The sequence below is a fragment of the Buceros rhinoceros genome, unplaced genomic scaffold (genome assembly GCF_000710305.1).
Source record: "Buceros rhinoceros silvestris isolate BGI_N320 unplaced genomic scaffold, ASM71030v1 scaffold96, whole genome shotgun sequence".
Classification (NCBI taxonomy): Eukaryota; Metazoa; Chordata; class Aves; order Bucerotiformes; family Bucerotidae; genus Buceros; species Buceros rhinoceros.
In genome coordinates, this window is record NW_010417882.1 from 16670 (window position 1) to 41177 (window position 24508).

Consider the following 24508-nt stretch of genomic DNA (forward strand, 5'->3'; position numbering starts at 1 on the left):
GCCTGAGCACACTGCTGGCTCATGTTCAATTGGCTGTCAACCAGCACCCCCAGGACCTTCTCTGCCGGGCGGCTTTCCAGCCACTCTTCCCCAAGCCTGTAGCATCAGGGGGTTGTTGTGGTCCAAGTTCAGGACCCAGCACTTGGCCTTGTTGAACCTCATACCATGGGTCTCAGTCCATTGATCCAGCCTGTCCAGATCCCTCTGCAGAGCTTCCCTACGCTCAGAGAGATCAGCACTGCCTCCTAACTTGTCATCTGTAAACTTACTGAGGGTGCACTTGATACTCTTGTCCAGATCATTGATAAAGATATTAAACAGAACAGTGCACGATATTGAGCGCTGGGCAACACCATTTGTGGTGTTAACTCGATTTGACTCTGTTCACTACAGGAACCAGTGGTTTCTCGTTTTAGTCTTCTTGGAGCTCATGAGATACTTGAGGAACCCAGCCTGTTAGTTACGTAACCCACAGGAGAAAATGTGGAGATCATTAAAACCTCTGGCTTAAGAGAAAACAGACATACAGATAAATATCACAGAATTAAAAGATGAAATTTTAAAGGGATAGTATTGATGCATGGTTCCACTGCAAGTGACATGACAGGGTCAATTATGACCTCAAACAGATTTAAAATTTATTTTTAAAAAAGTTCAGAAACTCATCTTCATTACAGATGGATATCTTCATTTGCTCTGAATGTCACCCAGAATCTTACAAATTAATTTTTTATATAATTTTATATGAAAACACACTGCAGTTTAATACCAAATCTGTGTTCATCTTTTCCATGAGTGACATGTGTATCCATTAATACAGGTGAAATGACTAGTAGTAGGCTGCAGTAACTCATAGGTGTAACTATATTTCTATATACAGAATTTGTCTGGTGTCACAAATACCTGAAGCAGGACTGAGACTCCCGTGTAGTCAAAGAAATTCAGTTCACTGCAGTCTAATATCAAAACAGGTCGCTCACTGTGGCTTGACTGTGTCAACAACTCACCTACGCATTTGATAAATGAAAAACTTTAATTAAAATGGAGAATAGTCAAGAAAAGCATATAAAAATAATGATAGTTTGACAAAATAAGCCCAAACTATCACAACAAAAAATTTCCTTTTATGTACTGGGGTATCAGACAAATAAATGGCACATTTTAGAAGCAGAAATGAAGGACCTTCAGAGCAATGGGGTGATGTGATCTCAGGCAGAACATATTATTAGTGAGATGCTTTAGGCAGAGTTAGTCTCTTATACAATAGCTTCTTCAGATTTGAATTTCTAAAAGAGTCACGATAATATCTTGGCTTGTTTGGAAGAGTTTACATGGGATACACAGAGAATATATCTCTCTCAAGTTCTGATATGGCACTCATTCCTGTAGTACGTGAACACCTGCCTATGGCTTAATATGCACCCATAAGAAAGAAAAATTTGTGGAGTGTTTTCTTTTCCTAAGGCTTTACTGTGCTGTTTTTTGTTTGGTTAATTTTTTATATACTATCATTTACTATATTTTATTTATTGATATTACATATCAATACTATCATGTATTGATGCTGGGGAAAAAAAAATGGCGGTTCGTGAAGATATTCTTCTATCTCAGGCCATCTTATGCTTGGACTAAGCACACCCTGTACTAAATGCATACTGAGCTAGCACATAGATAAATGATTCCTGACCTTTATAAAGGGAAAACTAGAAACTAATGCACATCTTCTTGCTTACATTGCCCTGTGAACAGATATTAGTTATCATAATGCACAGAACTCTAAAAGAAAAGATGAAGGAGTTCTGAATGTAAAGATGGGTTAAGCTAAATGGTTTTGACAGAGCAGAGTAAAGGTTTTAAACTCTTGAGGGGACTTAGAATTTCCCCATGTGTAGATTTATAACGGTGCTAATTTCTTTCTGGCAGTAGTCTGAGAGCCAGACTGCAGAGATTTACTGTCTTTGTACTGTTCAATGTACATTAATAAATACGCAAGCAAAAATACAAAATTTAAAAGGAAACCTCCCACCTGACATCACTGGGATGGAAACCCAGAAACAGTTGCTGAGATCTGCTAGACTGCTGGCTGTAATCATTTCCAAGCACCTTCTCTGCCTCCAAGACAAAAGAACCTAGTCTTTCTCCCTACCACTTACTCCTGCTGCCTTCCCACCCAGCTATCATCCCGCATTGCAGTAGAGGCTGCCTCGCTTCTAAGTGGGGGGTGGGTACAGACCTTCGTCCTTTCTGAACCAGTGGCAGGGGCAACAGCGGCTGTATAATTTGGTGCTGGTACAGACCTGTGGCAAATTATTCCCCAGAGGGAGAAAGGAAAGATTTTGACAAAAATGTAAGTTGCCACGCTTTCCAGGACGACTGCCATAAGGATTAAGGATTATTTCCTACTGCTCCCCTCCTTCCTGAAAATTTAAGCCCCACATTTGTGGAGGTTTTTTTATACAGATTTTTCTTTTTTCTCTCTATTTTTTATTTTAAAGCCCTCATGAAAAGTCACCCTAGATGGGTTGGTACAATTTAAGTCCTCAAGGCAGGACTTTAGCAGTCAGAAAAGAGGTCTTGTGCTGTCTGTCACATCTGTAACATGAGAAACCAGTCCATCTAAAGGAAGACTGAAATACGTACTGGCAAGTTCTTCTCATACGTAGGATGCTGTGCACTTTTTTAGTATTTTACAGTGTAGCACTCTGTAGTCTGTGGTAGCCATTACCATTATGTTGCCATGTGTTACAGCAAAGCGCTCTTGTCACCGCCAAGTTAACTAAACACAATTATCATAAAATGTCATGAGTCTAGTTAATAAACGTAAACATTCAGACAACACCCTCCAAATCAGATTCTCCACTGTGGCCTTAAGGCTTATAAGTATTTTCAACAGACACAGTGTTTTAATTGCATCCACAGCAAAATCATCTGTATAAAATACCTTCTGCAAAAGGTTGCTGCAGCTCTCCAGTGGGAACGCATATACTCTGGTTTGATTATGTGTTATAAAATGTGGGAAGAGTGGAGTTATCCAGCTTAATCCTTAGCTGAAAGCAAACCGTTTGGTTTTTTTCTTTATTCTATACTGTATTGATTCAAAACAATATTAAAAACAGTAGGACAGTACGATATTGGTGGCCATCATGTCACTGATAATTCAGATGCATTTTCTGATATTTTCTCGTAAGTGGCTTTAAAGATCACAAAGATTAACATGGCTCTAATCTTATCCTGTTTTTATTTTTGCATGCTAATATTCAAGTTCCACAGTGAATGCAAAAAACCAAGACCAGATCTTAGCAAAACAGCCTGTTAGCATTTGAAGACCAGTCCAGGCAGTAATACGGGACTACTCTCTACCACTGTCTACCTGCCTCAGTACACACACAGTGATTCCTGTGAAATGAGCTAGGACTCCTGCAGAAAAATTATATTCATGGGTTCGCTGCTTTTGAAATCTTAAAAAGTCTGTCAAGAACAGAATAAAAATAGCCCCGGTCAGGCGGTTAACAATGTTTAACACAGTTTATAAATCATGCTTCGTTAAAGGTTTGGCCTAACTGAAATTGCTAGTCTCCAGACAACTTGAGTTCACCTAAAAATAAAAAGTGTGGAGCCATTCTCCACACTTAGAACCTTCTTGGGTTTAATATCATTTGTAGATAATAAACTCACCAGGACAAGTTCCATTGGAAAATGAATGAAGCAATGTGTTCTGCTCACACTGAAATAAAAACAACAAACTATTAACAGACGAACGAAAACTAATCCAGTGCCCAGTAACCAAAGAAAAGCAATGCAGTACTGAAGAATGCTATTTCTCAATATCAAAGTTAACTCCTCTCCAAAACATGTTCTATGAAACAACCTATCAGATGCATAATATTTGCTGACTACATCTCTCAGTATTCTAGTGAAGTTACACCAAACTGAAATTCTGCTTCTCTTTTCAGATGACTCAACATCTGATGTGTTTGGATCCATCAAAAAACATATTATGAACTTTGGGGAAGCAGGGGTTGGTTAAAAAGTCAAGAAATGGGAAAAATATTCTTGAGAAGATAAATTCTAGCCAGTGATTTTATAAGATTAATTTTTGATTAATTTCCTGCTTGATGTAATCTCATCTACTATGTTAATATTTTAGTGAGAACATTTTGGACATGTAAATTCATTAAAGAATTACCTTTATCTGAAGATTTTTTTTTTTTAGTAATGATTTCAATACGAATGTTAAGTTCACAATAGAAATATGAGATAAAACCAGAAATACAGCACAGAAATAAAATCCAAAGTGCCATTGTCTTCCCTCCCATTATGTGCTACAGAAAGACCTTTATTCCACAGAAAAAGCTGTACTGCCAAGTACTTTATAGAAGAGACAAAGAATAAAATCTCCCTCCTAAGTAACTTATAAATAAACTTATTAAATTTAACTTATTAACTTATTACACTAAATTAACTCAAAAATTAATTCCATGCAAATCCTAAGTAATTTCTCTCTGTTTGGGGGTTTGTTATCATCCTCATCCAAATCTCCTAGCCTAGCAGAACCAAAGAAAAAAAGCAGCACAATTTCTGAACAAGGAGAAGCCACCCATTAGAATAGGTATGATAGCACAGCTCTTTGGCAAGAGGCAGCAGACGTGGCAGGCACACATTGCTGAACACTGTCCTAACAACCCATTTAAGAAATGGCTGCAATTTTCTCAGCCCAATTTGTCAAACTGGATGAAATTGCCTACAGTGAGCATTGAATATATTGGAATGTCTTCATTGTAATGACAGAAGAATAATAAGATCCCTTTTAGGGAGTGTTGTAGGAAGTTGCAGTAGTTATGTGCAGATAAACTCAAATACTAAAAGATTTTCTCCAAAACTCTTATACATAATTTGTGTACTGTTTATTTCTTTGATACAGTCAGTGCAGAAAATGAAAAATAAACTCTACCTTTGAGAAAAACTTTACCAGTTTGTACCTTCTTCCTAATTCTTCTGGAATTATTTATAGTTAGAAACAGAAATTAAGTGTCTATCTCTCATGGACTCATCTCCAGAAAAAAAAAAAAAAAAAAAAAAAAAAAAAAAAAAAAAAAAACACAAACATTTTATACAAGTAGATTTGTAACAGCTCATTGTCTTTTTAAAATCACAATCTTGTATCAGCTGAAGTTACATAAATTTTGCCAGAAATTTTGAAAGGTTTTGGATCAGTGCTTTAGTGTCTCTTACAGGATCATATACAGAAATAGAGATATTCTTCTCAAATGATAAGAAAATGATCCATATTGAATCTGGTTGCAATAATGATTAACTTTATTCTATTCTAAATTAACCATTTGCGATATTACCTGTTTTATATATCTGTCTCAGTATCTGATTGCATTCTCTAGAAATGCAAGTAAAGCAATCATGACCTTCAACACAGTCACCTTGATGACTAAAGCATATAGTACATCCTACCTTGTTTACATCTTCACATGTGTGGCTGCTTGTGCTATCCTGTTGGATTATCTTTATCAGGTCAGTGTGAAGTTTCCTGGCATTCAGAAAGACTAATGGGTTGTTGACTGAAACTATTTTTACCTGTTTTAATGATTCCTGTGGAATGAAATAAATATAATGCTGAAAAGATTGTATGGGATTTGAAGACAAAAAAACCAAATTAATTTCTTGAAAAATCCTGAAAATTCCTGTAAATTGACCTGGAAAGAAATCTGGATTGTGAGAATGATTTAAAGATAACTGTCTCCATCAGTCTTCACACATAACTGAAGTAAAAAAAGAAATATAAGTAACCTGTAAGGAAAATTATGATGCATAATACTATCATCTGGCAAATAATAGTAGCACTGTTACACTTGGTATGATCTTCAGACACAGGCAAGACAAATTTTGCGAACAGGGAATATCTTTTTTTAGACAAACACGTATTGGAAAAAGTACACAAGGTTTTGGGACAAACACTGCAGGTGGATTGAAGAATGCTGAAAATGTTCATCCTGGTGATCTGAGGACGATATAGTACAACATGGGTATTTCTGCATGGAATTACTTAGTGGATTCTGGCCAAGCTTGAGCGACATATTTAAAACTTTGCTGGCACATCTCCACAACCAGCACAATAAATAATCTACATGAGAACTATCAGCCGCCCCCAATCCTGTCCCTGCACTCCCTTGAATAAGTTTCAACCCGTTCAGCACGTACTTTCAATGAAATGGCGTAACTGAAATCACAGGCATTACACAGAACGATTTCTGACGTACATCAGGTACCCAGGTACCAGTGGGGAATGCTTCCCACAAAACAAGCGCTATTTCTCTCATTCTCAAGGTGGACTTACAAAACACCTTCAAAAGCCAGTAAGAAAATTAACGTTTATATATAAATATATCAGGTATCAGCAATCACAAGTTCAACTGAAATACTGCTTTTGTAGTAGATAAATTCTACCTAGCTCTTCATTTTCCACAGTTTGTGAACCATGTCTCTCTTTTCCTTAGGAAAGTTAGGACTGAGCACAGCTGCTTTGATTTCTTCGACTTGAGGAAAAGTCTGTCCCTCATTAGGGTCTTCTACTTTTTCCAGCTGTATTATTTGATCTAGTAAAACATTTTGCATCTACTTGTAAAGGTCTTTATGTATATTCCAATAAATAACTGTATTAAGCTTTTACATATCCAGTGCTGTACACAGGAATAAGCAGGATCGTGTGTGGCCTGTAAAAGTTACCAATATTTTCAGTAGCATTTTCTGCTTTTTCTACCTGACAAGCATGCATGCAAACAGAGAATCTTAAATAGCCACAATAACACTGCTCATAAGCGCCGGCTGCCGAAAAAGTAATAGGGTTGATTTGCCTTTTAGACATTTATGGAAGCTGTTGATCTGTAGGTTCATGGAAGTTCAGAGCATTCACATTCCAGGTGGGAGGAAAAGAGGATCCTTAAACACACCACCTGAACATTGCACAGCAACAATTCCCACTAGGTGTTTTCACAAGCAAAACATGGTATCACCAAGCATCAATAGCCTCATAAAAACTTTGCCCACTTTGGAAAAATGAAAACAAGATGAGAAACACCATTCTGCTGATGTTAGTGGGCAAACACTGCAGCTGACAACACTTCAGCATGTCAGCATCAGATTGGGAGGGCAGATCCACAGATCTGATTCTGAGAAGTTCTCCAAAAGGATTTCAGTCCACAAAAGTACTATATGCAATGAAGTGTCTTATCACTAAGAGCAAAAAGGGGTCTGGATACAGAAAATATCCATTTACTACTGAAATAAAACACCACAGAAATAAAATACCTGATTTATGTGAGTACCAGCTCTCAAAAATGAACTACTTGTGAAAACCGCAAGTAAAAAGCAAGAATTCACAAGAGAATATACATTCAAAAAGCCTTTCTTCTTCCTAGCAAAAGTCAGAGCCATGTAACAAGGTCACAGTCAAACAAAAGTAAGTGGAGCTGACACAGACTGGTTTTTAAGTGGTTCAAAAAAGCATGGGACTGCATTGAAGATATGCAATTTTCCCAACAGACCTTCAAGCAAAACAGGAATGGAAATCTTCACCACAAAACACGCAAACTACCGCCTTATTGTAGACTGCTATTGAGACTTCTGGGAACCAGATGATCTCTCGGACACCACCACAGCGACCATCATACAGACTAAGGAAACACTTCAAACATCCAAAACTGAGGCAGCAAACCCCAGACTGCGCAGAGGGACTTTGCGCAATGTACCTATGAATGTGATTATGGTAAATATTACATCACTAGCATTCCTCGGTCGGTCAAGTGGCAAAGCCTAACCAGCAATTAAAATGGCTAAGTGTATATGAAAAAAAGCTCTAAAATAAGGGCAAAAGAGAGGGCAATATATGCTTGAATGGAGAAATACTCCAATGTCCCACAGACTCCCATAAAAAAGATGCTATACGCATCTTGGTGTGGAGACAAGTGGGCATTTTGGTGCCTTATCAGAACTGGCAAAGTGGAAAATGAAAACTAAGAAAAAGGAAGGCTGATGTGCAAAGATCAAAGCCTGTGATGATCAAGAAACTAATAAGCTTCCAAAAATAACGAGGTGGAAAACTTGAAAGGCACAAATGACAAGGCCAAATCAAGAAAGCGACAGACTTAGGTATAATCTTTTATCCAGGATTGGCAAGGACAACAGTGCCAAATTTGGCTCAGTCATTCCTAGCTCTGGTTTGGTTCTATACCCTCTTTGTCATGTCCTTACTAAGAAAGGAAGAAAATTACCTCAGGTGGCCTATCCCCACTGTCACTTGGAAGCATGCTGGCAATTACTCTATGACTCTGCACAGCACTGTATGCTTGAGTAAGAGCTCAGTTCAGTGAATGTCTGTGATGCAATGTGTTTCACATAAGCTTCAAAATACCTTCTTGATTTTTTTTTCCACATTAAAGTGTCTTTTCTGTTATTGATGAAATAAACCCTATAAATCCACAGACCTTAATGGCAGCACAGATCATTAAGTTTGCATATTTTTGCGTTTAAAAGTCCTGTTGTTTATGTCTAAGCTGTTATTTACCAAGAGAACTTGGATCAGTCTAACATTCATACATTAAAAATTACCCTAAATGCCTGCTGCAATCCAGTGACTCTGAATTCAATTAAAGGCATTTTTCTAAATCTGAAAAATATTTTCTTTGTTTTGTTTAATGAGTGCTTGAGCAACTTGCTTTCTTAGCAAAATACTATTTTCCCCACTGTCTGCAGACACTAGTTTGTTAGTACTTGGTTACTGGCATTAATCTTAATGATTAAGGAAAAAAAGAAGGGTAGCAGTTAACTTGAAAAAAAAAAGACACATAGGGATTTGTTCAAAATGTTTTACTAACTGGTACAAAAAAAAAAAAAAGGCAGATTAAATTCTGGTTACCCATCCCTGACAAAGTACCCCAACATTTTTCTTTAGAATGAAAAGTAATATAATAATTGACAGCTGGGCCAGCCTCAACAACAATGTTTTTAACTCACATTTCAGAGCCCTCTCCATTCTCATGTACTTTTCACATTCTGGCATTCAGCATGCTAAAACAGTAAACGCCCCTGAACCAAGTTTAGATTTTGAGCCCAGGATAGCTCTGATGAAAAAACATTTGCCAGAAATAATTAATTATTTAGAGGAGGGCTTCTTAATGGTAAGGTAATAACAGTTGGACATGTCGTTTACTGGTACGTAAGACCCTTCATAAGCATTAGGAAAGAAAAGAGGACATAGTAGAAACTGCCATGGTGGAGAAGGCAGGATGGCTTAGTGACAGCACTCTGTGCTGGAAGGACACATGATTTTACTTCTGTCTTGGCTGCTGCCCTACCATTTCATCTGAGGAGGGAGTTCACCTCTCTGGGTCATTACCCTTCTCTTCTTACTATAGGCCTGACCACAGGCAACTCTGATGATAATTGCAATGAAAATAACTGAAATAATTTTAAATCTCTGACGAGTAGGTTTAAGTCTGTAAGAAGCCAAAGTCTTTGGGAGAGGTTCTTCCATCCATTTTTTAGGTGAGGGTACCTTTGCTTAACTACAAGGTGGTGACGTGTGAGGAAGTCTGTGACAACTTCATGCAGCTATCCCTCCTTCCCCAGCCACGTGCTGTCCTCTGGGACAGTCCGATCACAAGGGGCTGGTGGCAGAGAAGGGGTCAGAAAAGAGATTGTAGATGATGAGAATATCAAAGGACTTTCAGGAAATGAGGAAATCTGGTAAGAATATAGAAACAGCTATTGTCTGCTCAGCTGGCCCTTGCCCTTGCTGCCAAGAGATTTCCTTAGACTTAGGAATTAGGAAACTTTTGCAAAAAGCAATTCCTAACTTAAAAGTAACAAACTAAGATAAATAGATCTAAAATCTAAGTGTCTAACTTCACTTTGCAGACAAGCAGCAAAACCAGGAAATTATTCCAATTCCAGATTTTCATTCCCAGACTAGTTTTGTATTTACTACATTAAACTGGCTTTAGATTTCATGCGGTCATATCATAAAAATATTTCTTTGGCTCAGTGATTACCATCTAGTAATCAACTAGGGAAAATAAGCAAATCTGAATTAGTGGAATGAAACAAAACAAAAAAGATAATTTAACTTACACAATTATCTTCTGTTTTGTATTTATATTCCTCTTCTTTCACATTTTTCAAACTCAGTGTCTTTGCTCTGTAATTAATACACAGAGAAAATCTGTAAGGCAGATCATTAGTAGTCTTGAACAGAAACAGGAAGAGACACAAACCCAAAACTACAGTGTAGAAGTTTAAATTTGCAGTGATGAAACCCATACGTATTTTCATGTATATTGAGTTTATTTTTCTTGTGATAATAATCCAGTTAAAGAGTAAAAAGAATATTTTAGAATTATATCACTTTGAAAATATGAATAATCACAATTTCTGTAATAAAAGTAAATACCGTCTTAATTTTAAGTTCCATTACTCTTTTGTAGCTGGCCAGAAAGCTATTCCCAAGTCAAGGTAGCTACTATATATCATATATATTATTAATACATATTAGGTATGTTAGGCAGCTAATATACTCTTCAAAAGTAGAGGTTTAATTAATTTTTTTTTTACCTGCAAAATCATATTGTAAGTTAAGGGGAAAAAAAAAGATCTTGAATAGCTATAGGTCATGAAAACTAAGGGTGTTTTATTTGTCATGAAAATTAACACACCTTGGTATGATGAAGCAGAACATTGCACTCTAGCTATCAATAGGGGGGACTTAACTGGTAAAGGCTGTACGTGTATGCTCTCCACACAGCCAGTGAAAAGAGAAAGTTGCCTTGAAAAGACAATGCAGGACCTTCTGCTTCAATACATCATTTGCAGGAACACATTTACCCAGGAACAAGAAGACTATGAAACTAGCTCTCATCTGAGCTTTCTGCCTAAAGCTAGGCAATAGGAATAACCCCAGAATACAAACATTTAATAGATGCATCAATGCTCAAGTAGAACTATTTGCAGTTACTGGGTTTGAGACTCAAAAACCAGCTGTCCTCTGCTGTTTCAACGTACCGACTGATGGTTTTAATAGATTCTGATACATGACATGTACTACATCCAAGACTCTAGCATCTGAACAGAAACTTCACAATACATCATCTACAGTCTTTTTCTTGCTTCACCTTTGCTGATACTTTTGCCCACAACTGGATGGCTTACGACCTGTTCTGTTGCAAGCCTCATCTGTGCAGAACAAATTTTAAGGCCGTTAGCTTGTTCAGTGCCTTTAGATTGCATGTACAATCATATGCGACCTGAGTGAAGACGACAGAAATCACTAGGAAGAGTCTTACTTACTTTAATTAGTGCAGTTTCAGACTGAGGTCTCTGTTAGGTCAGACAACCTAAGAGTATCATGCTCTTTCATGTCAGATATCCCTGCCTTTCTGCTGTAGGACAATCTCAGACATCCAGGCATGGGGTGTAAACAATGTGAAAACTTGCCTTTTCCTTTACTGGCAGAATTTACCAAAATTTTAGTTTGCCGAGTAGCAGAAGGTTACTGTAAAGGTGCTGAAAGATTCAAGCAGGAAATATCTTCTGAAATTTGTAACTGCCTTGCAATTTTGAGCTATTTTAATGCTGGCTCTCAACTTATTCTGTAGAAGAGAGCTATGCACAAATAGGTAACGCCATTGAATTTAACAAGCATTAAATCGAGCTGTCTACATCGTGCTTGATTGTAGTGGGATTCAATGTTCACACAAACAACTGCCTGCAAGCAGGAAGTCATTTCCAGGACTGGTGAGCTATGGATTAATTTTGCAGTACAAAATGGTCGGCTGATATTTTCCTATACTCATGATTCAGAGTAGCAACTATAATATATGCAATAGAATACATGAATTTGTGTTATCTCTGGTTTCTTTGTCCTGGCTTTTCTAGTTCATACAAAGAACTTACGCTTTTCATTAGCCATTAGAATAGTTATGCTGTTACGTTTCGTTAATGTACATTAGCAGTGCAAATGTCAACTATCAACCCCTATGAAACATAATATCTATCTATCTAGTTAATAAAAGCACTTCATTACTAAGGCTTGTTGGTCATACTTTCTCCTTAGAGAACAAATAAATATTGAATGGAAAAAAAATTATATTATTGATCTTTCTGCTGATCTTATGCCACCTTCACCTAATGAATCATACAGATGTGTAATACTAAGAGAAATTACAAAGTAATACCGTAGTATGAAATGTTTTTGAGATCCTTAGCCTACAGTCAATGCACAAGTGTGACTTTTCCTTTTGAATTATCTTATCTTGTAATTTTCTGCAACTGAAAAGCTGAAGTTTCTTTATTAATTTTAGCATACTATATGTCTATGCTGACTGTGAAGAAGTATGCCAGAAAGAAGACATAACAATGTGCCACTAGAACATACCGATAAATAGTTTCTCACCTGGGAAAGCGGAAAATCACAATTACTATAGTGCAGATGACGCCATACAACAGTCCCACGTTAGCAGCAAAGCATATTGTAAACACATAGGTACTAACCCATATGCTCTTTAAGGAGGGAAACATAAAGAGATTATTAGTTTTAATTTTTGTAACAGTGTGCATTTTATGAATCAGAAATAAAGATTTTTAAAATGAAGATGTTTTCCCAGAGGTGAACATTTGGATCTTTGAACAGGCAAATATTGAAGACTGAATTAGCAATTAAAATAATGTTTCCCCATGGCAGAACACATATGACATCGCACTACTCATCCCAGTGCTCAGAGAGGTTCCTTCCAGAGTTGCTTAAAGCAGCATATGTAGTTGAACTAACAGCAAATTCAGAATGAACTCAGCTGTTTGTAGAACCTTTATTTTTCACATTGCAAGATTTTCACATTCACTACACACATATGAAATCCTCCTTTCCTTTTACACAGTGAGGTACCCTAAAGGTCACATACAGAAAGCCCTTCTCCCACTAAATGTGTAAGTGGGAATTATAATTTGCAAGGAGGTTAATTAAAAGTGGCATCTATCAGAGTACAGCTGACTAAAACAACTCCATAACAAATAAGAATTATTGGGGAAAGAATTTATTCACGTGGAAATGGTGATATTTCAGATTGCTTCCCCATCTTTCAGTATTTGATTAATAAAACTTTGGATTAATTTTAAATAGTCTTTTTTAAAAAAGAAGCATATCTGAAATAAAAGTTACTTTGAAAAGTAATTTAAAATTTAAAAAAAACACAGAAGATTTTAATATTTCACATTTTTCTCTTAATTAGCTCCTCAACAGAAATTATCACTTAAATTTCCATATGACAATGATGTGTATGGCTGAGTGATATCCAGATTTTACAGTTAAAAGGAGAAAAGTACAAATTACTTGATTTCTTATACCAGCCTAAGGTCAGCACAGGTTTCTTTCCTTGAGGGAGCCTTAAGCAAAGACTCCCACCTGATATTGATATAAAGTGTTAAAGAAGAATGGAAAGTGTTTTCTCTCCTCTGGACATACTGATCTTCACAGGTGCCCATTTCCTCAATCACAGTTCTTCTTGTTAGTGTTTGCAGAGGAGCAGATCACATTACAATGGCAAAATCTGTGTTAAAACTATGCTTTCCGATGCTTTCTCTTAGCTCAGGAAAGCCAGAGACAATAGAAAACTTTCAGCCTAGCCACAGGAATTTTGCTCGATCAGATTCCAGAACTGTTATTTTATGCATTATAAAATGTAAGTCATACGGTACTAATTTGTGCTTTACAGAGGATGAGGTATTACACTACTCTACAGAGAAACCTTTTCTTCCCTCTTCATCAAAATTCTAAATCACTGCAAAAGGTTTTGCAACGGCACAGCTGCTAGGTAAAGAGGTAGTTTATTCTTTGAAACGGTGCTCTATCTCCAGTTACATTTTAAAATGATGTATCTTATACAAATTATGTTATATATATTTTTGCATAAATATTACATATATAGAGAGAGAGAATTTGCAAAGAATACCTTTATGAGCAACAAATATTGAGTTCTGAATAATCCGGGAGAAAGTAATTCCATGAATTACAAATTCAACAGGTATTTATAAAGGAGTTCGCTGGACACGAAAGGGCTAACAGAAGTGCTACAAACCTGAAGTTCAGGCAGGATCAAGAATTAGCCCATCCTGATAAGGCTGAACCCTTGACAACACCTGAGATCAGGCAATCCACTTCAGCTGTGGATCTGAGCCTCGTCACAACTAACTAAATCACTGCTGCAAGAGCTGCAAAAGTCTTCTGTCTCCAAAGAAAACAGAAAGCATGAAAAACAAATACAAAGTCTTCATCGGAAGAATCAAAGCCAAAAATGTTTAAGTACTGCTGGGTACTGAGAAAGCTAATTAAGTGCCTCTTTAGCAGCCTGGTGTCTTGCATCTTAACTGTAACCAACGACTGCCCCTGTTGAGAGGATGAGCCAAAACAATTACATACTCATTTGTCCTCACCCTTTCAGTGCTTTGTATTGGCCTGGAGTCAGTACTTTTTTAGGTAGTATGCCCACACTCCCACATCCTTCTGCGTGAATAGGTGACATGCATAAAGGACTGATGTGCATATACACCCTCAGGGCACCCTTGAACAAAACAACTCAAGTGCTGAAGTGACAACCACCACAGCCATAGAGCAGGAACTGCTTAAGATTAAAGTGGTGCCATAGTTCTTTAACACAAATTTTCACAAGCATCCCATACACAATGGTTGAGGGGATATTTGTTTGAAAAATGCCTTGGAGACAGATGGACTGATATAAATATTTTTCTTTAAAAAGAATTTATATGGCAATCATACTTCGAATGGATTAAGCATTTGTAAATTTCTTCGCACTTCACTGAAACTAACTACAGCAAAAGCAATATAGATCAGAGCAGCGTATTCACTAATGCAGGAAAGACAGAAAATCTCCCTAGGATGTCACAAGCTAGAAGCATTCATGTAAAATTATTATCATAGAAGAGGTGGCTTCCTATTCCGTGGAAAATTATTTTTATGGCAAAGCCCTCAGAGTTCTCAGAGCCCCCTCATCAATCAGGGCCTCTATGCGATGAATACCTGAATGAATCTAAAAAGCCATCTCCCTCCTGAGGGTATGTTAAAAGTTCTAAATATACATGAAATTGCACCAGTGAGCTTGAAAATTCCATGGAACACCCTCCCTGATTCTTCAAACTATTTTGACAAAATAAATTGACAGGTTGGTGGATCCATGTCTCAGAAACTCATACCGTCAAGATCTTGGAGGATACTTGTCAAAAACGAGACCCTACTTTAATTGCTGAATTAGTATCATTCTTTACATCCTTACATATTAATATATGTGCATACACTCACAGTTCACACATCCATAACTGACTCTCACATTGCAGCACCATTCAGGGAATGTGTAATTTTTACCATAGTTTGCTGCTGTTCTTTCGGCTTTACAAGTCAGGCCTACAAGTTAGCTTTGTCTCATTTGTGATCATTTCCTGGCCAAGTTATTTCTACAATTCTTTAACATTTTTTAATCTTTAAATGCTATAGTATTTCTCTCTTGAATACCCCAAATTCCTGTTGTATATTTAACTCGTGAAAATAATCCTTATTCTGTTGTCGTTTTTCACTTAGAGCATCACCTTCTGAAACACTTTTTCCCCAACTTTGGTCCCTTTCAAGTCCAACTGTTAACAGCAGGAAGAAAATTTTTCTTCAGCAGTTTATTACCACGCAGTATTCTTTGCCTAGCTTAAATGGCTGCAGCTTATCTGAGATGCTCAGCCTTAAAAACAAGAGTGAAAAAAACTTTACTGGCCTTTTAATTGATACTAGGAAAGTGCACTATCAAGCTGGAAATTGAAACAGGGAAGTTAGTCAGGCACTAGGCCTACGTAAGAAATGAGGCTTGCAGGAAGGATATGGAAATCAAGGTTTGATCTGAGGACCTGAAAAGTGAGATACACTTACAGGCGAAATCCAGACCAAACTCCTGATGTTCCCCCCCAAAAAGAGGCAAAAAATCAAGTCAAATTATTCTCAGGTTAAAGTACAAAACACAGATAACACAGAAATCAACACCTTGGAAGCTGCCAAAAGATTAAGACAGCAGAGGGAGGACAAATACTGTTATACTGTTATATACACAGTTTTGCGTATAACATAATACATAGTAGAACAGAGCAATTATAGATCTGAAATTGTTGACGTCATCCAAGAAGGAGTAGGGACTGACCAGAGAACTTAACTGAAGCAAGAGACATTTGAAGTTCATGTGAGTGCTATGAATGCAGGGAAGGGCTTGCTCTTTGGAGTAAGGGCAGCGAAATTCTAGATGAAAAGAAATTGAATTTGATTTGAGAGGGGGATGTGAAAACAAGACATATCTGAGGACTGATAAAGAGCAAGTTGTAAGACAACCAAAATAAATATATGCCGTAATATTCAGCTGATAATATTTGGTATTAGCTACTTGGGTCTGTCAGCCTAGCTGCAACTTTGAACTCAGCTACTCCTAAACATAATATCTGCAATAAAAAGCAATCCATGGGTGAAAGGAGAGATTTTATAGAATCACAGAATATCCTGTGATGGAAAGGACTTATGAGGATCACTGAGTCCAACTCCTGACCTGTACCTTTGAAGCTGTGCCCTTTACATTTAAAAGTATTATGGAATAATACTTGCTCATCCTGATTGTGTTCCATGAGAATCTGAAAGAAATGTGAAGGAACAAGGTAACAAAACCCTAATATTCCATTTCCATGCACTATCGCTTGCAAGACCTATAAACATAACAAACCTGACTTCTATGCTAACACAACACACACCCTTCAAAGAATCAGTTCCAGAAAAGACAGCTGCTAATTACTTCCAAATGTTTTGTTAGACTTTTGGTCTTCAAAACGGTTTGGATAACCTGGGGTGAATTGTTTCAGGCCAAAATCTATCACTAGGCTTGGTGGGGTTCCTCAAACCAGGCAGCAATGCAAGATCAACATTTATAACCTTCTTTAGATTATGCTATTTACAGGAAAGTGATTTACCCTGTCAGGCTAAGGACTGAGGGTACATCTACTTGAAGATGAATCATTTTCACTTATATTCAGTTGAAAAAGCTAAATGCATCAACCTCCCCCCTCTATAACCTCTCTTAGAAATAATGACAGATGTCAGAGATGTAATTACTAGGTACTCATCCATCCTTTTCTGCCAACTCCACAAAAGCAAAAAAGCAGTCAGGCTAGGCCGTCTGTGAAGATCACAAAATCACAGAATCATTTGATTGGGAGAGACTTAAGATCAAGTCCAACCGTTAACCCTGCACTACCAGAGTCCCTAAACCATGTTGATCAGCAGCAAATCCACACATCTTTTAAACACTTCCAGAGATAGGTACTCAACCATCTCCCTGGGTAGCCTGTTCCAATGCCTGACAACCTCTGTATAAAGAAATTTTTCACACAATCACGGAATTATTTGGTTGTAAGAGACCTTTAAGATCATCAAGACCAACCGTGGACATTTTGCTAATGTTCAACACAAATCTCCCCTGGCACAACTCAAGGCAGTCACCTCTTCTCCTGTCACTTATTACATGGGGAAAGAGACCAACCCCCACCTTGCCACAGCCTCCTGTCAGGTAGTTGTAGAGAGCGATAAGGTCTCCCCTCAGCCTCCTTTTCTCCAGACAAAACAACCCCAGTTCCCTCAGCTTCTCCTCATCAGACTTGCTCTCCAAACCCTTCACCAGCTTTGTTGTCCTTCTCTGGACATGCTCCAGCACCTCAATGTCCTTGTTGAAGTGAGGGACCCAAAACTGGACACAGTACTCAAGGTGTGGCCTCACCAGTGCCAAGTACAGGGGAACAATCACTTCCCTGCTCTTGCTGGCCACACTATTGCTGATACAAGCCAGGATGCCATTGGCCTTCTTGGCCACCTGGGCACACTGCTGGCTCATGTTCAGCCGGCTGCCAAACAAAACCCCCAGGTCCTTTTCCACCAGACAGCTTTCCAGCCACTCTTCCCCAAGCCTGTAAGCGCTGCACGGTTGTGGCCCAAGTGCAGGACTCTGCACTTGGCTTTACTGAACCTCATACGGTTGACTTCGACCCATCAATCCAGCCTGTCCAGATCCCTCTGTAGAGCCTCCCAACTTTCAAGCAGATCAACACACCCACCCAATTCGGTGTTATAACTTACTAAGGGTACACTCCATCCCTTCATTCAGATCACTAACAAAGATGCTAAAGAGAACAGGCATCAAGTTTAGTGAGATTCCAGAATATCATGCTGAAAAACTTAGCTAGTTATTATCTCAATGCACTGATAGAGAAACTATATCTGTCTCTCATAAACACCAATTTTCTTAAGTCCACTGTCCCCAAAATAATTTTGATCCATATCATCCATCATTTGTGTCACTGGCAATACGGGTTAAGCTGAAGACCAAATACAGTACAAGTTGTGGAAATTTTCAGAATTTTGCTGCTTGAGGAGCATAAGATGTCATGAAAGATAGAGCTTTTCGTCTGGGTGACAAAAAAAAGTAACTCTAGCTTTCTGTGACGAAATATGAAAAATCTCACATAGCCAAGCTTCGTGCGTTTTACTCAGCTCTGCTTTCTATACTGGAAGCCAATACTGTATTTAAAAAAAAAAAAAACAACAAAAAAAGTTTTATTCAGTCCAGACTTACCATTACTGCTGTAGAATACTAAGTCACTGGTGAGTTCAGCAAAGTCCAATATTACCTTCAGCAACCTACATCTCCCACCACAGAGAAAGAGGATATGACCGAAACACCTTGCTGTATATTTGTTAACTGAAACTGCATAAACAGGAGTTCCAGAAGCTTTATGGGATGTCAAGTACATATTTACATTTATAAGGTTAGAGGATTTGCTTCCACTAATTGGCCAATATGTTCAAAAACTCCCTCAGAAGGGAAATCTAGAAGTCTTCCTAAACATGGACACATCTTTAATATTTGCTAGGAATTCTGTGTAAACGTATGTCTGACTGTTCAGGCTTTGCTTTAAACAAGATTTCCTTACTACATCTCTTTCCATCTATCTGCTTTTTCTCCGGTATTCGTCCTCTCATACCACAGAATCTTTCATTATGATCAAACTATATTCTGTTTGTAAAATCAGAAAGATTAAGGCAATTTACCTACAGCACCCTATGACATGTATCCTTCTGCACCTCTACTGTTTCCAGCTCCATATCCCCAGAGGAAAAAAATACCAGAATCTGTCTTCAATAATACTACAATAACAAAAGCGTGCCCAAAATCTGGAGAAGGCATAAAAAAATAGATGCACATCTGCTCAGATTAACCCAATCTGTCCGTACACATCTTTAGCATTAAAATAGGTTTGATTCTTTATCATTTGATAAAACTCCATTTATTTTAATACAATTGACATTACAGATGCTGTTATTCTGAAATAGAAAATAAGCAGATAGTACGCAAACCCCTTAATAATAATGGCTTGCACTTATCTCTTCTAAGGCCACAAAACTTGAAGTTTATTTAGCAGATATTTTTTAAAGGGTCTCAGGAGAAGCTCCTCAGATTAAGTTTCACTTACCCAGTCTATTTTATCCACATTCCAATACTTTTTTAAGTCACGGAACTGCATTAGCATCCCCTTCAAGCCCACAACAATAATGCTTGCTAGCACACACTGTAAAGAAATAAAAAACAAAACCCATTTGCAGCATTGGTAGTGAAAATGAATGCTCCTTCTTCAGTTTAGCAGTCAGTATTATAGTTAAACTATCAAAACCCTGAAGTTTCAAAAATGGGATAAGCACAGGTGTCCTTGTGACACAAACACAACAGTATCAAACTCAATTGTTTTTTCCTGAAGGCAATCTATAGGCCATCTAATTGTCAGAAAACAGAGAGAAACTTCAGGGCTTCCCAAGGCTCTCCATGCACCACCAGACCAACTAAACTCTGCCATAGTCTGAGGGACTCACAAGCAAATCGGCACTCAACTTCTACACAATGAAGAATTTTAATTTCCCTTCTTCACCACCCAGAGGAGACTGCTAGAGAGAAAAATGCATTAACTTTGAGGCAAAGAAAAGAATTCATTGTTCTCCAAATCAGAAGGGGAGAGGATATGGATGAATGAATAACCTGGAGCCAAAAAAAGATGGAGTACAAAGTGATGGACTTGCAGTGCATAGGTGGGGCAGGCTGAAAAAGCATAGGAGAAAAGAAATGAAATACCAAGAGAGTAGCATACAAAAAGGTTTTTTTCAAAATATGGGCAAAAAAGCTTACAGGAAACCAGTCAAAATTTACATATAATCCATGTAAAAATGAAGGAGGGAAAGCAGCATGGTAAGAAAAAGGACATATTGTGCACCCCTCTTCAAGTGTCCTTACTTTGCATGTTAAAGATACGCTATAAAAGGATCAGTGTTTGAAAAGTGAGAACCTTCATGTGACACTATGTAAACAATAGCACAAAGTAAATTTAAAAAACAGTTGTGTTAAAATTCCATGTACAAACATGGCAGAATTACGGATAATTTTGGAGCTGTATTTTGCATCTTTGACATGCCTATAGTTAAAATAACTATTAATTTGTAATACCAAAAGCTAGATATAGCTTATGTGAAAACACACGCACATTGCTTTACAGAGTCTTAGTGTCGAAGATGTATTTCGTGACAGAGAGATAAGAATACCTCATAACTTTATGTAATTAATCTTAGATACTATCTAAAGTTATTTGAGTCAAATTTATTTGGAAAGCAAATTCATACATCATATGCATAACTGCAGAAAATTGTGGATCTTCATTAATTTCTACCACACTTTGTCAATTTACAAATCCACAGCAATCTGGATGTAAATTTTTCACAAACTATGTGCCAAAAGTAAGTAGAAGAGCAATACTTTCCTAAATACTTATTTGATAGCCTATATATGCAACTATATATGTGTAAAATCTGTATGTATTGTCACCTCTGTATATTTTAAGACTTTTTGTGTCCTTACTATTCTTTCTCCCACTGAAATTAAATATAGCTATTTTAGAGGTAGTACTACCTTTCCCTGAAAAAAATTAAGTCATTACAAAACGTTTGACATCATCTTTAAAAAAGAAGATAAGTACCGTACCATAGGCAGCCAGTACAGCATAGGTCCAATTGCATAGATCACCACAAGAATTAATACACAAGAGATAAGGCAAGCCACCTAAAACAATAAACAAGAAGAGCAGGTCATTCAGTGTAACAAAAAAAGATACATTAAAATGTGTGAAAAGGTCTAATGATCAAATATTTCAGACAGTCGGTAATGAACTGTGGAAGATGTTAGCTATTAATTTGTCTATGGACTGCAGATGCGTGTCATGTCAGTTTTAATCTCTGCTCATTACCTTCAGTGAAAACACAGTGAGAGATCACAATGTCTGTGCTCAACCCTGTAACAGCACACAGACCCGGACCACAGCAGCACTGACACTCTTGGTTATCAAACAGAGTGTGAGTGTGCAGTATCTCGTTCCAGAAGTTTTGCAGCACCCACGGTCATTCTGTAACATATTTATAGCTATGTAGCTCTAAATAACAAACCTGCCAGAGCACTGCAAAAATTATATATGGAGAATTGTGCCATAATTCTTGCACAAGAGAATATTTCTTTTACTGGGATCAACACTAAAAGGAAACTATTATGTTAAATCAGAAATCTCTGATGATTTCGTTTTGGTATCAGTGGGCTTCACTTAAGAAAATGTAGAAATTGGGGAGGGTTTATGTATTAAAAATTATAATTAATGCAGGTGACATGAATCTGGACAAATATATAGTCTAAGAATTATATGTTTCTTCACAGTACTATATGCTATTAATCTGATTGAGAAGTACAGCAAAAAAGCAATCTCCTACTCCACTCTGACTGCTCACAGGGTGCTTCTAGCTGCATTAAGATACACTCCAGATTCACAGAAGGTTTTTGATGGTAAGTAGAAAGATGCTCACTTTATTTTTATATTGATAATGTTTCTTTACTAAAATAATTAGGTTTCATCTTAAGAGACAAGTTGTTAAAAACAAAACCAGACAAGCTGTTAAAACACTAGAAAATTAAAGGCATGGTATACTTAAAAATACCAACAAGAATGATAGTCAGAGTGTTTACAGAGAAAGGGACACAAAATCTGGTGGTAAAGTCACAAGGAACTTTTCCCTCTTTCTGCCTTTCCAAAAAGCAAAAAAAAAAAGTGTTGATTCAATTTGAAGGATTGGTCCCTCACTTCTGTTTTCTCCCAGGAAAAGATAACACTGAAGAATAAATGACATCACTGAATCCCGGGTAGAGCCACTTGAGAAAAAAAAGGCTGCTCTGAGCCCCTGAAAGGCTCTTTGTATTTCTTTCATGACACATGCCAAAGTGAACTGACTTCTCCCTATGTAGCCACTCTTCTTCTTGTCCGTGATCTGACCAACATTTATTAGTGATGTTCTTCTTATCTCTTCATTCTACCTATACAGCCTCAAAAGCAGAGAATTAAGTGAATGCACTGCTTTCCAAAAGGAAGGCAGGGGAGAAAATTTTTAAGTTCATTGAAGTACTCTCACATGTGATGGCCACACTAACTTTTGAATGCAGGCTCTGCGGTACGGTGAAACCAATGGACAAAACTGAGCAGATAGTTGTTATTTTTACCATGTACTTTCCACCTTGAAATTCAACTATGGTGGTTTCTTTTTCCATTTCATATATTGGATAACCTTCTATTGGGGTCTTTTCCTACATGTACCAAAGTGCTCAGATACCCTATGCACCTTCAGATTTCAGGCATAGGTCCTCAAGTTACCTTCCAAACTTCCTTCAAAAAGCCATGATGACTTACAACTGCAAATTGTGCAGATAACAGAGAGGATGTCTGTGAGGATGAAGGCATATCTATAGCATTGAATCCAACTCAAAGATATGAAATAGCTGATAGCAAAGTGGTAGCTAAACTATTTGCATATAAATGCTTCTAAAGATTATTATTGGATACATTATTCATCATGATTAATCAAGTTCAGAGTACCATGCAGGCTAATTAACAAGTAATTAACATGTAGATTTTTGAAATAAAGCCCCGTATAATTTCTTAGTATTGTTGTAGCTGCATGAGAAATAATTGCAGAACATGGTCAAGAAGAATCAGTACCTACAGACTGTACTTAGCCTGTCAGTTGTACCTCGTTACCCTTTTCCTTGCAATTAATAATGTCCTTTATGCAGGCAAGAGCAACAGTTAAAAAAGGTGACAGCGACAAACTCCAAATGATGTAATATTTATATGGCAGGATGCCACTGATAGACCCTTGAGTTTCAGAGGGAGAAGGGAGAGCTAGTGCTTCAGGGATTGCCTCAGAGGTGTCCCAACTGCTGTCACCCATGTGGTGCCTTCACACGCAAAGGTTACAGGTGAGCAGTTTGCTACCTCTGTTGTTCATGAGCACAGTTTGGACAGGTAATAGCCTCATAGGTTCACCGTTATCATTTTCATCAATTGCAGTTTCCTCTCTTCTGGGCAACTGCAATAAGAACCTGTGGGTTTAGTTCCCACCAGTAGGAACTAGATCAAAAAATCCTCAAAAATCTGAGTGTCTCTCATTGTGTACCGAGGAACAGGACATGTACACCATGTCACAAGGCAGAAGCTGGGGACATTAGGTGGGTTTTTTTGACAAGCAGCTCTTAAGGTTACTTTCACGTTATTTTGAAAATGAGATAAAAGCACTAAATCAAGTCTGAGTTTTTTCTGAAAATTCAGTTTAGCCTGTACCATTAAATCCATTAAGCACCATTAGAGGGCACTTTTGTTACAGTGCTGACATTCACATAAAACTGAAAGGACTTGTGTGTAGTTTCCTGCAGTCTGAAAACACAACTCCTAACTGCCACAGACCTTAGAGTTTATCTTGAACTGAACAGGTAAAAACGAGTAAGTGGAGCCACTAGCTTTCCTAGTAAGATAGCTGCTGATCAGATGCAATTCCATGCGGATTACTAAGAATGGCAGGGCAGAGTCATTTCCCAGACAGAGGAAAAGGGAGAATACAGACATACAGTGGATGTATCAGTACAAGTCCCAGTGAGCAGCATCATAGCCTTAATTTTCCTATGTGCTCCACTCTAACCCCTTACCTGCGTTTTGGCACCCGTACTGTATAAAAGTGCCGTCCGTCCCATTGCTGCAGCACTTGGTATGCAAAAGAAAAATGAAGGAATCACATTGCTGAGGCCGTGAGCCAAAAATTCCTGCAAAGTTGTTAAACAGATTATGGGGTTTTTCTTATTGTTCTGTTATTTCAATGCTTCTTGCCAACAAAGAGGTCCCTTATGTAAATATTAGCAATGACAAAGGACGGCCATATAAAAAAAAAATCACATATGTACATGATAAAAGATCTCCCAGCATAATATATCTTCTCACAACTTACAACTGATTTGAATGAGGT

At 37.6% G+C, this 24508-nt stretch overlaps 1 protein-coding gene across 1 annotated transcript in view; it reads right to left on the bottom strand.

Moving 5' to 3' along the window:
* Nucleotides 1-24508, bottom strand: part of SLC26A7 (solute carrier family 26 (anion exchanger), member 7) — a 66174-nt gene that overhangs the window by 4413 nt on the left and 37253 nt on the right. The window contains exons 8-15 of the mRNA XM_010138300.1: nt 24195-24308; nt 21162-21239; nt 19612-19707; nt 12455-12561; nt 10138-10204; nt 5464-5601; nt 3676-3724; nt 904-1007 (exon numbers count right to left, since the gene is read on the bottom strand). Of these exons, the coding sequence (XP_010136602.1) occupies nt 904-1007; nt 3676-3724; nt 5464-5601; nt 10138-10204; nt 12455-12561; nt 19612-19707; nt 21162-21239; nt 24195-24308 (753 nt within the window). The remainder of the gene's footprint in view (nt 1-903; nt 1008-3675; nt 3725-5463; nt 5602-10137; nt 10205-12454; nt 12562-19611; nt 19708-21161; nt 21240-24194; nt 24309-24508) is intronic.